We start from the raw sequence: 24,329 nt of genomic DNA on the forward strand, positions 1-24,329 counted from the left end.
GTAAAAACGGCATAATGTGGCATTACTTTTTTATGACTAAACTAAAATAAGTCATTATTGCATTATATTCATTATTTATAACTTGCAACAAAAATTAAAAGAAAGGAAAAATTTAAATATGCTTCCATTTGGATTATAACGTTACTTTTTTTCTTCCAAAAATGCATTTTATTCTCATTAAATACTTTGTGCATTTATGGTTTATCTTAAGTCTCGTCCCTTCCAAGAATGCTGAGTGCAACACAAATGTTAAGATTTTCTACGGTACACCTTCAAACAATGGCATCGTGGGGAAAACTTTAATTAATAAAAAAAAAGTCGTTTTACTTGTTTAATCTAAAAACAATTTCGAAAAAGAAAAACAAAAAGCAGCTAACGTGGGTTCTTTAATTTAATCTCACCACCCGATTTAAACTCCGCCTTCCACCATATCCTATTGGTTAACCACCAGGAGAGCCCATCCTGGTTCGATGTGAGTAACCAATTAAAAAGCTCAATGTCAAATGGAGCCTTCCTAAGCACCGCCTACTTACAATGAATGTTGGGACATATAGTTCAGTAGCCAAGTATAAAACGACAGGAGCCTAATAGTAAACTACAATTTACATATCCTGGTTTGAGGAAACGTTCAAAGACTTAATTTAACAGTTGAAAGGATTTACAGAAAGTGTTGTTTTCTTTACAATATTTTTTACAGAGCATACCGGAGCAGGATATTGGCAGAATGGTATGTAAAGATTTGTGAATAGATGTGTTTATTTGACGTGCTAAAACGATTGTAGTGGAAGACTGAAAGAAAGATATATAGGTTAACGTTGGCTAATGCGTCGTTTCAATGAAGGGATTCGCTCCCTTGCGCCCTCGAGCTGAGGCTAAGTTTAACGACGAGACCATGAACTTAGCCAGACGTGAAGCTTTCCTCTGTAAAGTGACCTCGCATCATCTGCAGCTGAGCTAGAGCTAGATTAGCATGAGTGTAGTTGGTTTGTGTTGAGATTTGGAGTGTTGATCGGCGATGAGGCGCTTGCTAAACTGTGTCCTCAAGCTCAACGGCCCTAAAATTCTCCAAACCATGTGCTTCGACGTGTCCCCGTTTGGAGTAAAACGCCGCATTCTGATGTTGTGCACGTCTACCTTTCAGGCGGACAGTATTATGTCAAACGGGACACACAACAAAAAGGCGTTACTGTCAGACTCTCAGCTGTTTGAAGCAAAGTTCGACGAACTGGTGGCAGAGTTGATCGAGCGAGATCTAAAGGATCCAGGTCTGGTTGATGCTCTGAACAGACACAGAGAGGTAAGATGGATCAGCAGACTTCTCTCTCTGACATGGTTCTAGCGTCAAGTGCAGCAGTTAACTGGACTTTTTTTTTTTTTAAATTTAACTCTAGGTTTTGGTCTACAATGTTCCTGGGGGTAAGAAGAACAGAGGACTTTCTGTGATTGGCTCCTTGAGGGAGCTTCTCCCACCCTCTCAGCTCACCCAGGATGTGGTGCAAAGAGCTCTGGTGGTGGGCTGGTGCATTGAGTTGGTAAGAATTATTTCCAAGCAAACGCAAAATGCATTTTAAAAAACAACAAAATGAAAAAGTTACAGGCATCAAACTCGTTTTAAAGACCCGCCGTAACAAAATGAGTTTTGGGGTGTTTTTGGGGTGTTCTTGGAGCATTTTCCTGATTATGGAAGACATATAGAAAGAAGAGTGTAGAGAAAGGGATGATGGGGAATGAGGGCAGGCTTACTCTGTGCTAACAGTCCCACCCACAACACAAAGGCAAATTTATGTTAAACTCCTGCCGCTCTGCAGAAACAATGTCCTAGAAAATGGTTTGGTTTAGCCCAAAAACAGCATAGCCATGATTAAAAGACCACTGGGAATGCTTTAAAAGGGATCCAGAGATGACTGGTGTGGGACTTTAACATGAATCACAGCATTTTAATCACTTTTTTTAATGAGAGCTGCAGCTCCATCGGTTTGCACTGTGCCTGTGTGTGCAGAAAAAGGGTTGGGGTCAAGTGTAGGGCTGAGTTTATTTTTTAAAAAGTGACTTGACTCAATTTTCTTTTAGAAAATCAAATGTCAACTAATCAAATCCAATTATTAATTATCTTTTAGAGTGCTTTCTCTCTTTTCTTTTTTTATCTTAGATGGGGAAAAAAGATTTTCTGTTGTATGGTTTAGTGTCAGTCTTCATGATAATGAAAAGTTGAAGCTTTGTTCAGTTAAAGTCTCTGTCTACATCAAAACTCTTTTTGACACCAAACCAAATCGGTCTGGAAATAGAATTTCAACGATTTGATGTATAATAAAGTTATAAATGTGTAATTGTTGATTTTGAGTCAAATATATCTAAAGGTGTGTATTTTGATTGCACAAATGGTAGCTGGATCAGATAAATTCAGTATGTACCATATAAATGTCGGAGTAAAAGTCGCACTTTTTGGAGAAATGTATCCAATAACAAAATAAAGGAGCAAAACCTGACATTTTCTCTTGAAAGGCAAATTATAATAACGGAATAAATAACAATAATAGACTGAATATCTGCACGCTTCACTACTGTAAAACATTAATGCTTATATAGCTTCACGACATATAGGCGCAATTGAGTATATTAGAGTAGTATATGAATAAATATTAAGATAAAGATACGTGCTAACAAGTGGACTACTCTCTATATATCATTTTAAATCCCTAAATCCGTTAAATTCTTCATGGTCTGTGTCATAGTCATAGGGCCCCTGTGTATGACTGAGCGGCTCTTCTTCTGTGTTGCTGTCAGTAGCAAATACTGACACACGCCTACAGTGCCCTCTAGTGGTTGTTGCAACTTCTTTTTAAAAAATCCCACCTATGTCTTATCTGAGTATACGCCGCACTCAAACTACGCAAAAAAACAGTGACTTTTACTCTGAAAAATGCGGTAATTGAAATGATTTTAATTAACAAATGACTGGTGTTTTTTTTTTCTTGTTCTTTTTTTCTCTGCATCTTGCAGCTTCAGGCGTTTTTCCTGGTGGCAGACGACATCATGGATGCATCTGTGACCCGCAGAGGGCAGCCATGCTGGTTCAGGAAGGTGTGACTTGAAAAAAAAAATGTCATTTTAAATGTTATTTTAAAGGTTGATAGAGGATTGTAAACAGTGGCATTTCTTTTTATTTTCATAGGAGGGAGTTGGGCTAGATGCCATCAATGATTCGTTTTTCTTGGAATCAGCACTCTACAGGCTACTTAGAAAATATTGCAGAGATCAGCCCTACTATGTCCATTTGTTGGAAATCTTCACAGAGGTAACATCATCATCATCAGTGTGAAGCCATGTAAAGTTGTTTTTTGGGGTTTTTCAGGTTTTAGTCTTGACTTTTGACACCACACCTACTTTTAAGGCAGGTGTAGTTTTGCTAAAACCCTTTTTAAAAAAATTTTTTTTCTTTCATTTGTACAACCAAACTCCACAAAATCAAATGTCAAGTTTTCACGCTTTTTATATTTAAGCATTTGTGCTGTATCTTTAGACCTGCCTGAAACAGGAAAAAAGCAAAGTGGTGAGCTTAGTGGAGTAGCAAAAATAGACGTTGTGTCTCCTTTATGTCCAAAGAAACCATGCATTTGATTTTCCCTAAACTGGGAAATATGCCACATGACAGTTGGCAGCGCACAAACAAATCCAACGAAAGCTTGAAAAAGTCTCATGTGGACACATTATGGCAAAAAGAGAAAGTGCCAATCAAGCTACTCTACACCCAAGTTGCCATATTAAACATGCTTTCTCTGAGTTTATTTTTTAAAACAACCAACAACTTATGATGGTATTTCTTTTAAAACTGGTTTTGTAAAAAAAAAAAAAAGGAGTTTTCCAACTGCCCTGTCTTTAACATTAACTGGGTTATTGCATGTCTTTTGTCCAGACCACCTTTCAAACGGTGCTTGGGCAAACTCTGGATCTTATGACGGCTCCGCCTGGAGATGTTGACCTCAGCAGGTTTAGCATGGAAAAGTAAGAAGAAAATTCAAGCTGAAAAAAGACACTTATGCTGAATCCAAATTTTCTCCTACCCCTACAACTTCTCCCTAACCCTACATTTAGCCCTCCAAACAGAGAGTTATAGAAAAACTGTTTCAACACAAAATAAAATTGTAAAAAAACCAAAAATGATTTTGTCTTTCAGGTATAAAACCATAGTGAAATACAAGACTGCGTATTACTCGTTCTACCTCCCAGTGGCAGCAGCAATGTACATGGTGAGATGGAATTGTAACTTTTCTCTGTATGGCACAGATTTGACAGAAACGGAACAGCAAGACAAAACATGTTGAGCTTTTTTGCAGGCAGGAATTACTAATGAAGTGGAGCACAATCACGCCAAAGAAATCTTACTTGAAATGGGAGAGTTTTTCCAAATACAGGTAAGGATTCCTCTTCTTATTATTATTGTTATTAGCGACTGGAATGTAAAATTGTTGTTGATTATGGTGAAAAACACAGAGTTTGTCGGTTTATGTGACAGTCCAGTGTGTCAGGTAGGATATTTAACATTAAAATCTGAGTAGTATTAACATTTCCAATTGTCTTACATTTTATTAAGTCCATTTAAGATTACTCTGTTGTAGCAGAAGCTCAGCCGTTTTGTTTTTGTTCACAGGATGACTTTTTGGACTGTTTCGGTGACCCTGCAGTGACTGGAAAGATTGGTACAGACATCCAGGATAACAAGTGCAGCTGGTTGGTAGTGAAAGCTCTGGAGGTCATGTCTCCTGAGCAGAGAGCAGTTCTGGAGGTAAGACTCTTAAAGCTTCCTAACCAGAAATTGCCCCAGCAGGAGGATACAAACTAAAGAACACATCTGTGACTAGCTTTTTTATATGCTGAATGTTAACTGTTTTGTTGATGGTTAATCTCATCTCAAGACCTTAAAGACAAACTCTGATCATCTTTTCATCTATTGAAAAAGTGTTCCAAGTGGTCTTTTTATAACAATTATGCTGTTTTTAGTCAAAATAAAAAAGGTGTAGTTTTCTAGGACATAGTATCAGCAAAGCGGCAGTAGATCATTGAAAAAATATCTACTTTTTGCCTCTGAGTTTTGGACAGGAATGTTGGCATGGATCAACCCCCTTCCCCGGAGCAGGGAGCCCCCTGTATTTTCTGCGTCACAAATTAGATTTTTTTCCAACTGCATTTTTTTCCTCTGCTCCTGATTCTGTCAGGGTTTTGACTATTTCTTAACAAAGAGAAGAACCACAAGGGAAACAAGAATTTTTGTTAGACTTCTGCAGAAGGAGAAGCCTGTCTGTCACTGCGCAAACTGCATCAGAGGAGCTCTGTCTTCCCAGTGTATGCAGTCAGTTTTTATTTGTTGGCTATGGTTGATTACATGAAAGTGGGTCATTCAATCAGGCAGAACAGGAACATCATATCTTCTGTAGTCAGGACTTTGCACGTCAGTGTTTCCTCACTGAAAGACAGAATTGAGATATAATCATATTGGGGTGATGACAGCATGTGGGCAAATGACAACTACATAAACTCTAACAGATTCATTACAATGAGGAAATACTCAGAAATTTAATCTTAAGCTAAATTTTCCCACATCATGAGAAAAGTGCCACAAGAACATGTTAAAAACACCCAAAACAGGATTTTCATCAGATTGGGTCTTTAAGTTTTAGCCCATTCATTAAAAGAATCTCACCTCTGCTTGTTTCTTAGCATAGGTTTTCATCAGTTCAACAGGCCCCACTCTGAGCTGCTGAAAGAGTGACTTTCACACAGAGACGTGCATGTTGACAGAAATACATGACTGACATTTTCTCACATTCCGTGTTACACGTCTGTGACAACTGTGGTACTCAGGGGAGCAGTTACTACACCGTAGTAGAGCTTTGTCAAAGATTTTTTGGGTGATGCTGCAAGAAACCATCTTTTCTCCTTTTCATCACTGTCCTTTCTACAGTTGTAAAAATATTTTTAATGGCTTCGATGTTCATCTGTAGTTCACATTGTACATTTATTAGTATTTCTGTATATGGAATTAGTCTGCTTTGAGTTTGTTGTTTCCATATCCCCAAATTGACGAATTTGCTTAACAGGAGAGGAAGAAAAGATAATTAAATCTGTAATTACACTGTAAAAATAGTTTTTTTTTTAAATTAAAAAGCAAATATATTTGGCATTTCATGCTTCTTGCATAACAATAGTCTGTTAGATGGAAGTTGAATCAACATTTTTTTTATGTAAAAAAAAATCCAGTTGACTTCAATAAGACCTCTGTGAGTCACTAACCTGACTGCACAAAAATAATCTATTGAAAAGTTACTAGTAATTACTTGTTTTTACTTAGAAAAATAATGACTTTTTTTTTTTTTGTAAAGATGGAACAGTAGATGCATGGTAATTTGTCACTGCTTGAAATCCTTTGATTCCCCCTTTTTCAAAACTACTGTTCTTTAGCCCCACTGCTGTGCCAGAAGCAGATTAATTGCACTTTATTTGTTCATTTATTTTTACATGTCTTCTTTAGGCTTGTTACGGACGCAAAGATGACGCCAGTGTGGAGAAGGTCAAAGCCCTCTACAAATCTCTGCAAATGCAAACCCTCTATCACAAATACGAAGAAGAGAGCTATCAGCGGCTGCAGAAGCTCATCGCTCGTTGCGCTGTCACCCTTCCCAGCACAGTTTTCCTAAATTTTGCAAACAAGATATACAAAAGAAACAAGTGATGGCTTGCTAGACTGTCCACAACGAGAGTCCATTTGAAATATTGTAAGATGTTGCAAAGCCACAGAGTCCTACAGGGGTGTGCAGTTTGAATTGTCTGCTGATTATTGAAGCTGGTGTATTGTTTATATCGACTGATTGTACTTACCTGGGCTCAACAGGTAAATGGTTTGATTTGTTTACTAAAGCACTTGTTAAAATGTATCCTGGACAAAAATAGGGTTTGTAAAAGTGTGTAAATAAATGCATTCTTGTTAATTATTTAAGACCGTTTCATTTTGCATTGGCGTAATAGGGTATTTTCCGGTCTAGATTTTACTCCTCCTAATAAATAATTTATGACATTTTCATTTGTCCTGCTATTTTGTGCATCACTCCAAATTATGATAACTCACAACCTTTTTAAATGTATGATGCTCATTGCCTGAATTTACATGATTTGACTGGTAGATCATGCATTTGCACATTTACACTACAGCAAAACAACTTAAACAAAAGAAATATAACTACTTTAAAGTTTATGCAAGTTATTCTTTTTGCAATTAAAAAGCTTAATATGTTGGTAATAAAGTAAATCCAACACACTGCACACAGTGGGTATTTGCTATAAGCAAAGAGCAAAAATAAATCATTCAAGAAAAGAGAAAATTAAAAATAAAGAATGAAAATGATCTAAAAAAATGTTAATTTTTACCCCACTTGTCCTGTTGAGCAGCTGAGAATGAAGAAGATAACTTTGATGTTCAGGATAAATATCAATGCATTTGTAACGAAACAATAATTATAAGAAAGATGACGGAAAATAAACTCAAGTTATGCCATAAATTCACACTTCATACTAACTTTTGGTGCAATTCTGTGTAAACATACACTTTTAATCATTTAATTTTTAAATAATCGCCTTTTTAGGCGTGTTTTGGGGTTATTATCTATGCTGTTTTTAATAGAGCCATTGTAAAAAAGGCAATTTCCCCTTACATGGATCAATAAAGTTTTATTCTATTCTGCGCACGAGCCCACACATATCAGCTGTGAGCCATACAGTTGGGGACATTGACATTACCAACAGACTGATGCCAATTTGAAAGAATTGATGGGTGAAAGGGGGCGTGGTAGGACGGTTGGGTGGTATTCTCGCGAGAAGACAGAGGCTGCGGCTGTTCACGTCGTGAAGACCCACATCCTTCCACAGACTGAGATGTGGGGAGAGCCCGAGGTGATGGAGACCTTCATCCATCTTTTCCCGAATCCGACCGTAAGTCCAAATGAAAAAGCTTTATCGTTTATGACTAATTACATATATTTTTTATTCGAACCTTGAACGAGCCGTTTACTTTGAGAAAAAAAAATAAAAGATACATTTTCTGCATTCCTGTTCGTCGTCTAATTACCGTGTAATTACATTTAACAATGGCTTATACTGGAGCGTTGATATGTAAAACAGCTGTTATCATTAGTGGGTTATTGATAATATTTTTGTAAATGTGTTATAAATGGGGCGTGAAGGCCTGTATATGCGGTTGGAGCTGCCCCCCTCCCCCCTCCACCCATCCACCCCTATCTCCATCCTCTCTGTGGGATCAATACAGCTCTGCCAGCAGTTCAAATTTACACAAAGATGCGCTCCTTTTCCATTAATGTTTTAACTGTAAACAGGAATTCAAAGCTGGCTCTCAGTCAGTGGACGAATGGAAATGCCCTTGCTGGAAGGGCTTTAAAAACGGGCACACTCACTGTTCTCTGCTCATTATTTCATGCTCCAGTTAAATGTCTTCACTCTGGGTACTGAGGCTCCTTCTTTCCTTCCGCTTTTTGTAGATCTTACCGCCTTTTGTCTGATCATAAAGACGGGACTGGCACAGATGGAGTCAGCCAGACAAATGTAAAGCTGAGCGAACAGATGATTAGTGACAGCTGTAAAGTAGCAGACAGTTTTTAACACAGAGGACTACGCCAGGTGTGGCGGTTTAAGTTGGAATGGGACAAATCCCATTTACCAGGCTAAACATGTCCCCTTAAGGACCCACTTTTATGGAAATGGTGTTTTTGTTGTTTTAAACGTCTTCTTGTGGCATTTTACTTATGATAGAGAACAGTGTAAAGAAATAGAATCTTAAAATTGCATTTTGAGTGTTTATTTATTCAAATCAAATGACAAAATTCTGTTGGAAAAAGCTTATAGCAGTGGCATAGGTGCCACTGTCAGCAAGCCACAATCTCCCTCCTCTGCTCTATTCCAATGCATCAACTTGCAGACAAATAGATTCATGTACGTCTTCATTTTCCCCATCTGAGCTGGTATCTGGTTCAAAATGGTACGGCTGGATAGCTCAAGTGTTGCTTGTCATTTTTAGATAATATAAGGTTGGGATTTGAGGGGCTGTGAGCTAAAGGTAGAGAATGTAAACAAAGGCGTGATGGGAAATGAGCACAGGCTTACTCCATGCCAACACCCACGCCCACAACTTTCTGATGAACTCCTTCCGTCCTAGAAGTTTTTTCATTTTAGCTAAAAATGACTTAACCGTTATTAAAAAAGACCACTGGGAACACTTTTAAAATATATCAAAAGGTAATCCGAGTGGGAATTTAAAGATTTTATCCTCGTTACTGAGTAAACTGTACTATGATGGCTAATAATCTAAGAAATTACACATATGTGTTCTACTTATGAATAGTTTCCAATGTTTTTTTTTAGCCAAACCTACAGGACTACAGCATTAATGTCAATCTTCTAAGATTTGTAACATATAAAACAGAAAAAAACATGATTAATTTGAGTTTTAAAGACTAAACTAATATGTAAACCAGGAACCCGATTCTTAATCACCACGGCTTTCTTAGTCTTTACTCTCTGTGTGTTTCCTTTGATGTTGCAGGATCTTGGGAGTCAAGCCAAGATGTGACTGTCACGGTGCGTCATAGTTTGGATAGGTCCTATCTCTACAATACTCGTTACCATAGCAACAGAAAAATTCACTGGAAAGCTCCATTCCCACGATGCAGTCCTCATCTCTGGCTTCAAAGCCGCGGCGTGTAGACCTTAGCAGGCGGACCAATACCTCTGCTGGACCAAAGCCTCGTGCCAATGGTTTTCAGAGGGAGGACAAAAATATGAATACCATCACTGCGTCCTCCCAACGGCGGGTGACCAAAGGTCCCGCTGCTCCCTCCAGGATCAAACCTGGCATCCAGCCTCGAGCTCCAACAATCCAGTCCAGGCTGAGCTCCCAAAAACCAGGCTCCAGCATCAGCAAATCGGCCAAACCGAAACCTAAAGGTGCTAGTGCCGCAACAGCAAACACGACTGCAGCAGCTCCTCCTCCTCCTCCTCTGCCGAATGTTCTCCCTCTTGATCCAAACTGCAATGAGCCGAGCCTTCCATGCCTGTGCTGTGATGGGCGCTCGCCACAGGACAACAACAGCATGTTCAACCATAACCACAACAACAACAACACCATCTCTCTCAAGCAACAGTTGCAGCTACCGCCTCCACCAGCTCCATCAACCCAGAAGCATGATGGGACTGGAGCCAAGGAGCAGACTCCATCCCAAGCACAGGTCCAGATGCAGCCTTCTCTCCACCCTGCTGCCAATCTGGGAGCTGCAGAAAGGAGTGCAGATGAAAATGTTGCTGTCAATCTAGAAAATAAGGAAGAAGGGAAGCAGAACGATGCAGAAGAAGTGAGTAACATAGATACCGATAGTGATGATGATTTTGAAGAGGACGACGATGAGGACGACGATGATGATGACAGCGAGGATGATGACACCCTGGTGCCATCCTCTTGTGGCTGTCCCCCATCCTTCCTGGATTTTTCACTCTCCTCCTCTACCTCCTCATCCTCCACTTCCATAAGCTCCTGCTCTGACCTGGAGTCTGACTGCACGAATCAGTGTTCCTCTATCTGTTCCACCGAAGACCAGGACAGCCTGTCTCTGGCTTATTCCCTCAAAGACCCCTCTTTTACACAGGCACCTGAATGCCAGCCACCCACACGGTCACCTCCGTCTCGTCCTGTCAGCAAAAACCCCTTTTCCTTTCCATCAAACGTGGCTCTCTGTTCCCCAGATGAAGGCTTCCCCTCCGCACTCGACTCTCCTTCTCCCGACTACTTGGGAGTTAAAGGTGACTCTGAAGTTGCCAAACTTGACCTCCTTGACTTTCTAGAGTCTGTGGGGGAATTTGGAAAAATGGAGCGCTTCAGCCAGGTGATTCAAGTGGCTCGATGGGATCTAGAAGGGGAACAACACTGGGATGTTTTGCGCTATCGGTTAGATCACCTGGATCGCCTTGAAAAGGTGAACAGGGAGGTCAAATTGGCTTATATTGCTAGACTTCACGACAAAGGCTATGATCTTGGAGATTTGGAGGAGCAAAACCTCACGGATATCATGGATGAAATGGGGAACATAGATGTTTCATGGAAGTTGTATAAAACCCAGGATGGAACGATGGGGGAGTCTCAGGAGTTTTCTGATGCAGGGGTCGACCTCACTGCTCTGTCAGACATTGACGAACCTTTTCTGCCAGATTCTCTCCCTCCATCCTCCATCGAGCCCCCACCAAGACCTCCCAAGCCTCCAGCACGCCACGAGAGTGTGAACTCTGACCTCCACACCTACATAAACATCTCCAGGGAGACCACCTCAATGGCTGTCACCACCTCACCAACACTGTCCACTTTCTCCCCAAATTCCACCTCCCCCACATTTACCACATTCAGATGTGAGAAGCCCCTCCCACTGTCTCCACCATCCGTCCCTCCTCTCCCCACCTCTAAGCCGATCCCTTACCTTTCGCTGTATACCACTCCCAGTCCACCGCCATCCGCCCCCACCCCAACTCCACCTATCCCTCCCCCCCGAAGGCGACACCTCGCCAGAAAAGAAGCCCAGCGTCTCGCCGCCCTTCAGGCTGAACAAGAGAAAACCCCACTGTCTCTTCCGCCGCCTACATCACGCCCTCCGCCCTTGCCGCCTCCCCCTGTTATCTCAATTACATCCTCTCCACCTGCCATACCACCTCCACCCACTCTCCCTCCGCCCCCTTCATTCCATGCACTCGATGTAGAGATACGTAAGCTGCTCATGCTTGCAGGACTGACCCAAGCAGAGCTCCTCAAACTCAGCCCAGAGCTGGGCGTCTGCGTTGGGGGGTTGGAGGACGAGCAGGAGGAGTTGCAGGAGTTTAGACTGCAAGACAGGGAGAAGGACAAAAAGTCTGAAACAACTAGAGATGAAATCAGCTGGACAAGAAAGGCAGAAAGAGATGAAGATTCAGATGCAGCCAAGGAAGCCCGAAACAAAGACGAGAACAAAGAGAAACACAGAACCACCACCTTTACTGAAATGGCAAGAAGAAGGAAGAAAACATCTAACCTGTACTTCCAGGCCCCTGTTAGCAACCTTCATGAAACTGTCTCAAGAAACACCAACATTAAGGCTTTCCATTATCCTTCTGAGTTAGCAGATTCACCTCCACCCCCTCCTCCTCCTCGACCTTTACCACCAATACCACCTTCTTTGCCCCCTGTTAAAGTCAGCACTCTGCCTGCCAACTCCAAACAACCTGAGCGTTTCGATTGGCTCATAGCTTTCACACCTGAATGCGAAGCTCCACCGCATGTGTTGCTGGAAACAAAATCTCACGTGGACACATCAAAGAAGTCCAGCTCATCGGGTTCATCTCCTGGGTCCGCTCCAAAGGTCACAACCTTTAAGGAGCTGCGTTTCCGCAACAAGAACACCTCTCCTCCAACTAAATTAATCACTGAACCCGATCCCGACCCCACAGTCATCACTCCTGATCCAGACATTCTGTACAACCTGAAGTGGAGAAAAGAAAAGGCTGGCAGCGATGGCAGTCAATGGGAGTACACCTCGCAGGCTCAGGCCCTCTTCATGCAGCCTCCACCAGCTCTTACCTCCATGGCTGCCCTGCAGGAGATGCTGCAGAGAGCTGACAAGGAAGGTGGACAGCTAGAGCTGTGCCCATCACCCAAGATTGGCTTCTCGGTCAGTGACAGCAACCTGCTGACCACAGGAAGACAGTGGGAGAAGAAGGAAGACAAACATGAAGACAAGGAAGGGAAGGAACAAGGTGGAAAGGATGTGGAGGTTAGAGGAAGGGCAGATGGAGGAAGAACTGTCGAATCAAGAACTACAGGTGAGCAGATCTTTGTAAGAACATGTTGTTTGCCTCTGACAAACAGCTGGGTATGAGACAGAAATATAGTACACTTACTCACTTACTCAGGCAAGTAATACCCTTTTGATAATGCAGCTGGAAGAAGTTAAACCAAAAAGGGTGGAAATGGAGACTCATTAACGGTAATGATATGTGGCATTAAAGAGATGGAGCATGAGTCAGAGAGAAGGATGATGAATGCTATATGAAGGAAAACAAACAGAGTGAGGATAGAGGAGGGATTAAAAGGACACAAAATAGGGCTTTCCTGCATTGGTTATCAAATGGTGATGCCATCATAACCTTATTCAATTATTTATCCAGGCTAATTTTAAAGTACACAAAGAGCCAGTCTAATTTTTCCTACTTCCTAAATGTTTCTTTCTTTGTATTTATTTTTCCTCACTTTAGTCCTGAGCTTCATCCCTTATCCGCCTCTCTGCCTATTTATTGGTTTAAAATCCTGTCAACTCAGGATGTTTATGTGCTTTCTGCCTACGCTGGTTCCTCCCTGCTTCACCGCTCTGGAGCAGCACTGACAGATCAGATCAAGTTACGTATTTAATGGGGATGCAGCAGTAGGCAGTAAAGAAGCTCCAGATCAGGTTGTGCAGGTCCAGAAAGTGTAGGTTAAGAGTTAGGTAAAGAGTTATAGAATGCATTTGAATAAATGTACTTACATTATGTATTCTGTATTCTGCTTCTGAAACATAGCAATAATTTAATAACTAAATTCCAAATTTGCTGCAATGAGGACTGAGCCAAGAAAGGGTGTGTATACCTTTAAGACTTCAGGAGGAGGATCCTAGCAAAACGGGCCAATAGTTGACAGTTCGTGCCATAGAAGTAGGAAGTATCAATACTGAGTACAATACAGAGACAGCTGAAGTCTATCGAAGGTATGGTTCTACTCTGGTTCTTTTTAGACCATAGACTCCTAGAAAACTACTGTTGATAGGGCCGGGCACGGTGACTAAGCAGTTCCAGAAAAAGCTCTGGTGTCGGCCAGCTGACTCAGCATTAAACTGACAGAGGGGGGAAGAAACAGGAGAGAAATGAGAGTGGGAAGGTGATCCAGAGGTGGTGATGACATACACCAGTAAACTAAAGGCTGGAGGTCTGTAGCCCGACAACGTTTACCCCCGACAGAGCGTATAAAACGTAAACAGCTGTAGTAACGGTTCGTCTTCTATTGATAATGAAACTTAAAGCCACCAGTGTATGTGACCTACAAACTCTGCTCTCCCATTGGGAGGCTGATAGATAAACATTCAAACTCCAAAATACAAAGGAAGCAAACTTGACTCATGCTCGGTTCAAGGTAGAAGTTAGGTTTAAAGACCCACTCTAATGAAAATCTTGTTTTTAAAATAGCTTTTATGAGTATTTCTTTTTTTCAAATTGTTGTGGATCAGGAGCAGTGCAGTGCATTTTGAAAAAGAGCATATTTGTGAATTAGAAAATACGCTGAGTGGGCCACAAGCTCCCCTCTCCGCTCCATTCTGCTGCATTCATTTGCAGACGACTGGACGATGTTCTTATTTGTTTTCCTCGTCCAAGCCGGCTCAAAACTGTACAGCCGAAAAGCTCCAAAATTGCTCACATTTCTGTAGCATGTAATGTTAGGTTGGGGTTGTGACGAGCTGTAGGCTAGTGGGAGAGTGTAAACAGATGGGTGACGGGAAGTGGGGGTGGGGTTGCCCCGTGCCAACAGTCCAGCCCATAATGAACTTCTGCTGCCCTGCAGAAGCTACTTGCAAGAAAACGACACAGGTTTTTTGGCTTTGGCTGAAAGTGCACTTTATAGTTACAGAAGTGTTTATTGTTTCCAAAACAACCTATGAAAGTAAAAAAAAAAATGTTCATGAATGTCTAGGTCATGTATGAATAACAGTCTGACAGACATGTGCTCTCAGCAATGCTGTGACACAATGATGATGTTTTTTTAATGGACACTAACATTTTCCACGTCTCTTTCTCTTCCTCAATTCTTTTTGCCACATTTGTTTTTTCCAACCGCTTTGTTGTTTTTCCTTCAATCCATCCCACTGGGCTGTTCCGTCCTTTGTCCACGGTTCTGCTTCACCTTGCCCATATATGTCTGCCCTCTCCACCCCACACCTGATAAGCGTTTTTTGCTTTTCTGCCTCGGCCCTTGAACGTAACAGTTTCCTCACCCCCACTCTCCCTTGCCCGACCCTCCCAACCTTATTTCCTGCACCCTTCCCTTCCCCGCTTTCGCCCTGGCTTCTGTAACTCACAACCGCTTGCAGATCCCAGGCCACACAGCCATGTTGGCAAAGAGACACGGGGACCTTCTGCTGCCAGCTCCCCCTGCATCCACAGAAATGACTTCAGCTCTGTTGAAAACTCTGGATTTAATCCTGATTCTCTGGCTGATTTTGGTGCAAACCGTTCTAACTTTGCAGATGATCTTATGCACAACACACACTTGGCGTATGGATGGAACAATGACTCCAAAACAACCAGAGGGGACTTTGTGTCTGACTCATTCCCCAATCTCGACTCTCTTTGCTGCATTAGTTCTGACACTCACACAAAGTCTGACATACCTGTTAGTAGCACCACGGAGGCGTCATGTTGCACCACGCCGTACAAGAACATCGATGTTATGATGGCACACTCAGAGAGCATGAGTGCTGTGGATTCTCTGTACTCAGAGAAGTGTGCACATGTGGATGAAAGCAGCACTAAGGCCAGAACATCCAAAGAACTCCCCCCGCTTCCCACCTACTACCTGCACCACCCGAAGAACTGCCCTCTTCATCGAGGTGCACCTCCTCGCCTGTCCCCCATCGGAGCGCTGTCCCCACCCCAGCGCTGCGGAGGCCCCCCTCCAGGTGTAGCTGGATCTGGCCTCAGCTCCCCACTTTTCCCCCGCTCTCACACCTTGCCTGCTTTAGCTGCTCCCCTCTATTATCCCAACCTGTACCCCCCCGTTCCACCCCGGGCACCTCCCCTGCCCCCAAAACTCTTCCAGGCTCCTCCAAAGTCACGTGCGGCGAGTAAGATTTCTCTCTTTCACTACATCTTACATGCTTTCTCTTTGTCTTACATCTTTGGCTTGCACGTTTGTCTCTGAGTCTTCATTTCTCTCACATTCTTAGCTCTGGAAAGCTTGGCCTTTTTCAGTGATTTGATGAACCTTAGCTGTTATTTTTCCCATATCAGGTGCTGTCACATGTGTAGGTCAACATATCTGCACTGTCCTTTTAAATCTGCAAAGGGCCTTCAGACGGGAAACAGCTGTTTTTAGTCTCACGACATCAGGAGTCACTCTCATCACTGTCTTCCTCCATCTGTGTTTGTGTCCGTCTTGTCTGCTGTGTCTTGGTTTTTTTTTTCTCTTTTTTTGTGCATGGGATTTACAAATGGACACATGATTTTCATGCAATGCACAACAACCCAAGTTGTAGTTATGTGAAAAAATCTCTACCTTTCTACAGTCAGTCTTTTACTCATGTTGGATGTACTTTGGAGGTTTATAGAAACCTTGCGTATATGAACACCTCTACTTTGTGTGTGTTTGTTACCTCTTTGAAAGATTGTATTGATTCCAGCTCTACTGCTCCACTTCACTTATGCGTATTGTAAGTACGTGGATCTATCTGTGCCAAATCCCTAAAATTGTAATTTGATGTCACAGGTAAAAGACAAAAAACAATTTAGTTAAAACCTTGAAAACTTGTTTTAAAAGGTCTGTTTTACGTGTATTAAAAAAATCTTTTTGGAAACTTATTTTGTTTTTTCCCCTCAAATATTGAATTTCTTTAAATCCTTTTAAATTGTTCAAAGCATCTGTGGTACTGAAATACGACAAAAAACACTTAAAAAACTATGCAATCGTAGTCAGATTCAGAATTTTGCTGCACATATTAAGCAATCCAAATATCTGATAGAATGATAATAATATAGCATTGTTCGCCTTTCTTAAAAAGCTTTTTTTTCCTGAGTTATTCAAAAAAAGAAATGTATTTATCACCTTTAACATTAGCTGTTCTGCACTTAAGCCATGTCATTGCAGACCCAGGTATGAACATCTCACCCCTGCATAGCCAGCCTCACAGGATGCGCTTCTTTGCCGCTTTCTTGTTTTTTAGCCCCATCTGCTTCACCTGTTTACTTCTACTAATAACATTAGTTAATTTGCTGCACCATTACAGCAATGATGCCTCAAGCTCCTGCTGAAGGAGTACCTTGTGCCATCACTAATCACTTCTTTCGCCATCGTCAGCTGTGCGCAGCGTCTCATTTGGCGGCTCCGTCCAGAAAACCGAGGTCCTCTGGATGGGCGAGGATGTGAAGTATCTGCTGAGAGGTGACCTGTCCTCTCAGTGTCTGCAGGAAAAGAAAGGTGAGTGTTTTTTTTTCTTTTCCTCTCAGCATGTCTAGCCCTTATACTTCCTTGTCTTTTTTGTCTCGACAGCGCTGGTCAGTGCGGTCAGCGTGGCAGTGGAGGCCATCTTAGCTCAGTTTAGTTCCTCTCGGACCGTAGTGCAGAAGGTTAGTCTCTGCTGAGCGAACATAAGTTAATGGATGACTGTTCATTGAGTGACTGAAAACTTTACTTTGTTTTTTTTTGTATTTGAGAAGAAATAGGATGTAATTTTTTTACCTTAAATTTACTGCCAGTCTTTTTAAATCTTTTTTTCCTGTCTTGTTTTTAATCTCTATACATTTTCTTGTCTCCTCAGTCATTTTTAGTTAAGGAGGTACAATAAAATTTAATCTCTTAGTCAAAAGAGTTTAACTGGAAACTAACACAAACACCCCACCCTCAAAATTTCCCTGATCTTCTGACATCAACTCTGTTGCTCATCTTTTCCCCTAAATACTCTTGTCTTACTTGTCTGACTTTCCTTCAATCCCTCTCCTCTGAGTCATCCTTTAACTCTCCCAATCACTGCATGTCTTTCTTCCTCACCACATCGTCTTCTCCTCTTTCCTCTTTCCTCTCCCCGTCCTTTCTGCTTCCCAGACCTTATCAGGCGACAGCACTGTAAATCCATCGCTGGGTCGTCTGGTGCTGCAGTGCCTCTGCCCTGCCCTCCACAGTTTGCTGATCGATGGCTTGAAACCTCACCAGAGCGATCTGATTGCAGGCAGGAGACCAAACTCTGCCTGGAGTCTTGTGCATGCCACAACGAGACCAGGTACCATAAAACACATAAAAGGCTTGAATTTAAAGGTGCGGATGTTGTCATTTTTGTAGATTTTACTGATACTGATAAACCCCGTAAATCTGTGGCTTGCAGTCTCCCCCACATCGATTTATATTTATGGATTTTAGTATCAAAAGTGCAGTTAGTCAACAGAGTGCAGATATGGAATGCCGGATAAGTCCAAAGCTTTACGGTACTTCTTCACTTGCTTCTATCGGCTCATTTTCTCCCTTTATATCTGTTTTCCTCCAAACAAATGTTGAAGCGCCTAAAACTCAAGCCCTGTACAACCTTCAAGTCCGTGTCAGCGAACTGCCTCAACTCAAACAAAGCAAACACAGATTCAATGCTTTCATCCTTGGTCTGCTGAAGTAAGAATGGTTCATTTTCTTTAATAGCACAGTCATTTTACAACAATAGAACTTTGATTTATCTTCTGTTCTTTCTTTCAGCATCAAGCATCTTGATTTCTGGTTGTCTCATCTTCAGTCTCGCAGTGGTAGGTTTGCAGCTCTTTCAATGCTTAGCGGTGGGCTTGTAAGTGTTGTTAATTGTGTTTTCTCCTCATCTCAGATGTTCTGGACATGTATTACTACCCCACCTCTTTTATGCGCCTGTCAGTTACCGCCTGCCAGCCCCTGTTCAAGGAGCTCCTTCTCGTGTTGCAACCTCTCAGCCTGCTCACCTTTAACATGGACTTGCTCTTCCAGCACCATCATGTAGATGCAGACAGTCACAGGCCGCAGATCCCCAGCCCTCCCTTTAGGGAGGAAGGAATCCAGCTGTCAGCGCAGAGCCAGACCAAAACCAGGGGCTACAGACACATGGAGAGCCTCTCAGGAGTGGACTTTGGAAGTTCAAAAAGTCCAGCAACTAAAGAGACAGAGCCTTTATCTCTGGCTGATCTAGAGAATAAAGGGTCAGGAACGTCTGCACACACCGATGAAGCTGTGGAGGTCTCACACACAAGTCCTCAGCTGCTGTGGGTTCAGACAAAGGAAATCGAAGATTTACCCCCTCCTAATATTGACGAAGATAGCTTCACTCAACAGGCAGGACAGGTATTCGTGGATGTTTTGTTGCTTTTAACCTCCATTGAGTCATAATTGGAAGAACTTACAACAATAATGTTGTTGCCTCAAAGGTGATTCAGCAGGGGTGGGGCACTGTGATGCGCTGGGGAGGCAAGCTGAGCCAAAACCTAGCTGACCTGAGCCTGTCACCGGTGAAGAAGGAGGAGATGAAGACTGACCTCCCAGACATTCAGGCTGGAGGGGACTTCACTCCTGTTGGCAGTGGTGCTCAGGTTCCCTGGGGCCTGGGACGACTCTTTGGAGCATCTAAAAGCCCAAGCAGCCCTACCGGTCACACAGTCCCAACCAGGTCAGCCACTGACTTGTGTGCAGCATCACTGAAATGATATCACCTCTTTGTGAATATTCAATCCTGAAGCTACGCTCACAGAGCCTTCGTCAATGCACATTCAAGTGGCCACTTCCAAAGAAAAGTCTAAGGAAATGCGCATAAACGTGAGCTTTTGGCTTCCACGTTTAAAACCACATTCATGCGGAGCTACGCACGTTTCTATGACCGTTTTCTGGCTCTACGTGCAAAACAACCAACCATTGAACTACATTGAGAGTTAAAATAGGTCCAAATTTAATCAATCAGCTTTGTTAGTGCGTTGGATGGCGACACTTTTAATTCACAAAAGTGCCAACCGTTTGAAAATTGATCATAAAGGAGAAATGAATCATTGCTGTTTGTGCCCAGAAATGTATGACATTAGGTCTTTCATATGTCAGAACAGTGAAAGAAAAAGCCTGGAGCAAGATTCACCAGATTTGCACTAGTTCAACATTCACACCAAGACTCTTCTAACTGTGGGTGGCGGACATGCGCTGATGAACTGTAGAAAAAGAAGATGCTCCTCCCTGCTTGTCCAGTGGAAACACCATGGACTAAATGGGTGTTTAAGAATGCAATTGCGCATGCGTGGCTTTATCCTAAAAGCAGTGAACACATGATGTGTGAGTTTAGCTTTAAGAAAGAGTCTAAGTAGCCACGTTTTGTAGCTAAATCAATCAGAACATTTGGCTTATTCTCGCAGGTTTGCTTTAAAGCTAACCCGGAATTATGTGTGAGTTTGTAAAATTCCTCATTCCCCCCCAGACGCCCCTCTCAGTGGTTGGCTCCTGGTGTCACAGCTTTCACCAGGATGGTGAGCAGCAACTCCACCCCAATGCTGCGACGGACGCCCGAGCCTCTGGAGGAAAGAACGCCCACGCCAGAGAAGGATGCCGACGCCCAAGAGAGGCAGGACAAACCCAGACCGCTCAGGTATTAAAAGACGAAGAAACAAGTAAATATGGAGGAACATTTGTCCCAATGTTTTTGTTTGACATACAGATTGGGACTAGGACAGTGGATCTTTAGGTGGCGATCCCATCTGATTCACGAATCAAGATAAGAGATCAAACCACGATTGCTATATGTGTGTCTTTTTACTAGATGAATGACAGTTAACATAGTATGTATTTAAACACGATCATTGATACTTTTATTTAGATCAGAATCAACAAAACATAACAGATAAAAACAGACTTTGAAAGAAAGAAATAGTATTTACCACTTTTAACAAAGTCACTCTCAAACGTTTTTCTGTCAACTTCAGCAGTGAACTAAACATAAATGTCAAACACTCACAGTCCTGTAATCTAAACAGACAACAGTTTTTCAAACAAACATGTTTTATAAATTCCTTTTTTTCACCTTCAGTGGAAATACCAAAAAAATACCAAAATTTATATGAACATTTTTCTGGAACTGCTTCTCTGCCATGATAGCTGACAAGTCACATGATGTCACATAAATGTGATCACCAAATGTTCCTAATTTTATGGTGAATTATGGTGTATACTTATATATACACTGATGGCGGCTCCGCTGCTGAACACTGGAGCCAACCTCCCACCAGAGGCAAGGTGGGGTTCAGTGTCTTGCCCAAGGACACTTCGACACATGGGCGTGCAAGGCGGGGATCAAACCTGTAAACATCCGATCATGGGTCGACCGCCCTACCGCTGCACGAATTTTATAGATTTATTCATTCAAATAGTCGACTACGTTTAAAACAAAGTCGTTTTTTCAGACCCTATTTCAGGAAACTGAACCTAATTCAGAAAAACAATGGATAGTTTTACTTGGAAAATGAGAAACTTCACCAACACTTTACTTTGAAGATTTGTTTTACTTCCAGTGATGGTAGCACATTTGTTTTTTTTGGTTTATATCCTTAAAATCCAACACTATTCTGCACTTTAGAGAGATAATTACATTGCTGGAGGTCTATTTTTGACACTACCAAATTTATAAAGATTGCGAATCGGCGATCTTGGACATCACAAATACATGTACTTGAATTTTCTGGAACAGATCGCCAATATTTGAGTATTTTGATACTTTTGACAGCACTACTTTTTAATAACTTGGAGAAAATGAAAGTGATGGTAAATTGGGGCATGTGGTCCTTTTGGAGCCCCAGTGGGGGTTAACAGACTAGAATAGCTTTTCTTATTTTACTTTGGAATACTATAACCGTGGACTCACCAGTCTGAATGTTATTGATACTTATTGTGACTTATCCACACCTACGTCCCCTGCAGACAGATGTGCTAGTGGCTGCTGTAATGATTGCTAAGAGCTGCTGACCTTCTTCCTCAGGTCTGTTCGAGCGCTCTGCGACCACACTGGAAATGGGTCGGAGCTCAGCTTCTGCAAAGGGGAGGAACTGGTGGTGTTGGGTGGCGTGGATCAAGACTGGATTCGTTGTCGCCAAGGAGACAGAGAAGGGCTGGTACCAATCGGCTACACCTCCCTTATAATGTGACACTGGTACCATAACTGCTGCACTTAATCAGTACTTAAATAAATGAATGAAAAAACAAACAAACAAAAAAAATTAATTCATATGAAGAGTATAAATATATATTTAGGGGATTGCGGAGAGTTAGCAGAAAGGCTGCACTACTCCAAAGGAGATATTTCACTCAGGCTTGATTACAGTTGGAGTTGGGTACATCACGCCATCTGCTCTTCTTCCTCAGGAGCGATCTGCATCCCTCTCCTCTTAATACTGCATGGGCATTTTTCCCATCCCAATCCAGTCTGGTAGCATTCAGCAGAGGAGCTGTCAAAATGCAGCAGATGGTGGTATATAAAGTATATGAATTATGTCCTGAGTCATATGGACTACTTGAAGCCTTCAGATCTATGAGTGAATTATCCCTTTGTGTGTTTTTTTTTCTCAGTTTCTACCACCAGATTCCTTCCATCAGATTGGAGCTCTTTCAGATCAGCTGCTCTGTATTCCTTAATGTTGTACTTAGCAGTTCATCAAGGGAAGAAAACATTTTGGAGTAGTGAGCCTGAGCTCCTGGGAGTTGATGTAGTGAACTGTAGCTGTGTACATCTGTGTTTCAATGACCTTTCACCTTTACTGACCTCTCATTCCTTTTCGCCTGGTTCATGTGTGTTTCTGCCTATATATTTACCTGTATAAATATATATATACATACATCTTTAAAAATATATAAAATATATGTATAGATATATAAATACATATTGTCACGACTGGTGGAAAAGATGGGAGTACGCAGATGATGTAAGGAGATGTGGAAAACTGGCCATAGGTCTGAAGCGACTGATAAGAGGATTGATCCCTATATATATATGTGTGTGTGTGTGTGTGTGTGTAAGTGGCCTCACCCAAGTGGGTTTCATACATGCATAAGTAAATGTTTTTAAAGTATGTACAAAAACTCGCTATCATCCCTCCTAACTGCCCAAAATTCAAAACAATAGTAGAAAGAGTTCCACTTTGAGTTTTAGTTACCATAAATGACTAAATACACATAATCAGTCAGAGCCTGTCTGAAGATAAAGCCAAAAAAAATGAAATCTACAGCTAATCTTGTTATTGAAAACCTAAGAAAACTGTACCTAGCTTTTTAATCCTTTTTAATGTGATAATCCCATATGGATGTAACTCCTACTCGCCCGTGGATTTGGTGGTTCACCTCATATCTCAGCTTTTGTGTTTCCTTTCATGTCGTCCCATCATAAATAACTAAATATTGGTAGTAATGATATTGAAAATGTGCTTCTTTGTGTCATCTATTTCTCAGTTTAATTTCTGTTTTTTTTACTATGCATATGGATAAAAATGTTCAAATGTTTATGTCATTAAGTCAATATTTCAGTTTGATGGACATATTAGGCATAAAAAATGAACACATTAAAAAAAAAAAAGAATCATCCATTTGAGTGATTAGAATCATTGATGCTGATCAGGGCAAGAGTTCAGGGAAACTTAACAGATTTGTTTGTGTTGTTGTGCCATGAAGCATGAGATAACTAGCACTATGGCAATAGTTCAGTAGCAGTGAATCCGTAAGAAACGATCATGGTGAAATCATATTGACCGTAATAGGAAATAGGGCAAAGAAAATAATGTTAGTGAATGAGTGCTACCCGTTTTTTTACAGTACATACATGATTGCTTGGAGGCTCCTAAATCTAGCGGGTATGCTATCTCTCCTTCTAATGAGGTTTTAAAGGAAGTGTGAGTGTGCACACGTGGCAGTGTGAGCATGCTAAAAGCAGAGAGGTGTGCGTGTCTGCACTTCCACCGTGTGTGTGGTTAGCCATGAGTTGTGGACATCTTCCTCCTCCTCTCTTTGGTGTGTCATGTAGCCTATATACTGTTGCATATAGTTGCCAGTGTGAGTCACTGTCCACTTCCTGCATGTGCTTGTTTGTAAATACACCAAATAAAAATTATCTGTACAAATCAGGGTTTGTCAGCCCTTTTCTGTTCTTTTGTTACTCTATACTTTATGGAAAAACGGCCTAAGAATTGAGATCATGAGGAAATAAATACAAAAATAACATGCTTTTTTTAATCTAAAAAAATATTTATGTTTACTGATTTTTATTTTTAGACAAATTGCTTGTCACACCAAAAAAAAAACATCTGGAAGGCAGCATTTTCTAGTCACAATTTAGTCTCCATTATTGGTTTCTTTTGACACTTTAATGAAATCAACATATCGCCTTTTGACCTAAGGACTAAAAGGAAGTCAGAAAGTCCAGATAATTTCCAATGGCTAATTTAATCTCAGGACATTTTAAATTATCTAAATGAACTTGAAAATGGAGAAGGCAACAGCG

The 24,329-nt window shown here is 41.5% G+C and overlaps 2 protein-coding genes across 8 annotated transcripts; both read left to right on the top strand.

Annotated features, from left to right (window-relative positions):
• The first annotated feature begins 516 nt into the window (after positions 1-516).
• fdps (farnesyl diphosphate synthase (farnesyl pyrophosphate synthetase, dimethylallyltranstransferase, geranyltranstransferase)) lies at positions 517-7,075 on the top strand. Of its 2 annotated transcripts, XM_011485312.4 has the most exons (10): positions 517-727; positions 1,142-1,297; positions 1,392-1,532; positions 3,001-3,081; positions 3,173-3,295; positions 3,914-4,002; positions 4,175-4,247; positions 4,335-4,412; positions 4,649-4,783; positions 6,527-7,075. In XM_011485312.4, exons 1-10 carry the CDS (start codon positions 725-727, stop codon positions 6,725-6,727), a joined length of 1,080 nt encoding a protein of 359 aa, XP_011483614.1. In that variant the 5' UTR covers positions 517-724; the 3' UTR covers positions 6,728-7,075. The 2 variants fall into 2 exon arrangements, with proteins under 2 accessions (XP_011483614.1, XP_078789279.1); XM_078933153.1 differs by lacking the exon at positions 517-727 and having other exon boundaries at positions 823-1,297.
• Positions 7,076-7,846: 771 nt separating this feature from the next.
• Positions 7,847-23,952, top strand: rusc1 (RUN and SH3 domain containing 1). Of its 6 annotated transcripts, none has more exons than XM_023964391.2 (13): positions 7,851-7,980; positions 9,605-12,894; positions 15,045-15,941; positions 17,171-17,290; positions 17,363-17,439; positions 17,631-17,648; positions 17,915-18,089; positions 18,364-18,469; positions 18,551-18,597; positions 18,672-19,159; positions 19,243-19,481; positions 20,271-20,438; positions 21,822-23,952. In XM_023964391.2, the coding sequence occupies exons 2-13, from the start codon at positions 9,726-9,728 to the stop codon at positions 21,985-21,987; spliced, it is 5,670 nt and encodes a 1,889-aa protein (XP_023820159.1). In that variant the 5' UTR covers positions 7,851-7,980; positions 9,605-9,725; the 3' UTR covers positions 21,988-23,952. The 6 variants fall into 6 exon arrangements, with proteins under 6 accessions (XP_078789276.1, XP_023820159.1, XP_023820162.1 ...); XM_023964394.2 differs by having other exon boundaries at positions 15,084-15,941; XM_023964393.2 differs by lacking the exon at positions 17,631-17,648.
• The last annotated feature ends 377 nt before the right edge of the window (positions 23,953-24,329 follow it).

Source organism: Oryzias latipes, chromosome 16, assembly GCF_053564925.1.
Source record: "Oryzias latipes strain Hd-rR chromosome 16, Olatipes_Hd-rR_3.1".
NCBI lineage: Eukaryota > Metazoa > Chordata > Actinopteri > Beloniformes > Adrianichthyidae > Oryzias > Oryzias latipes.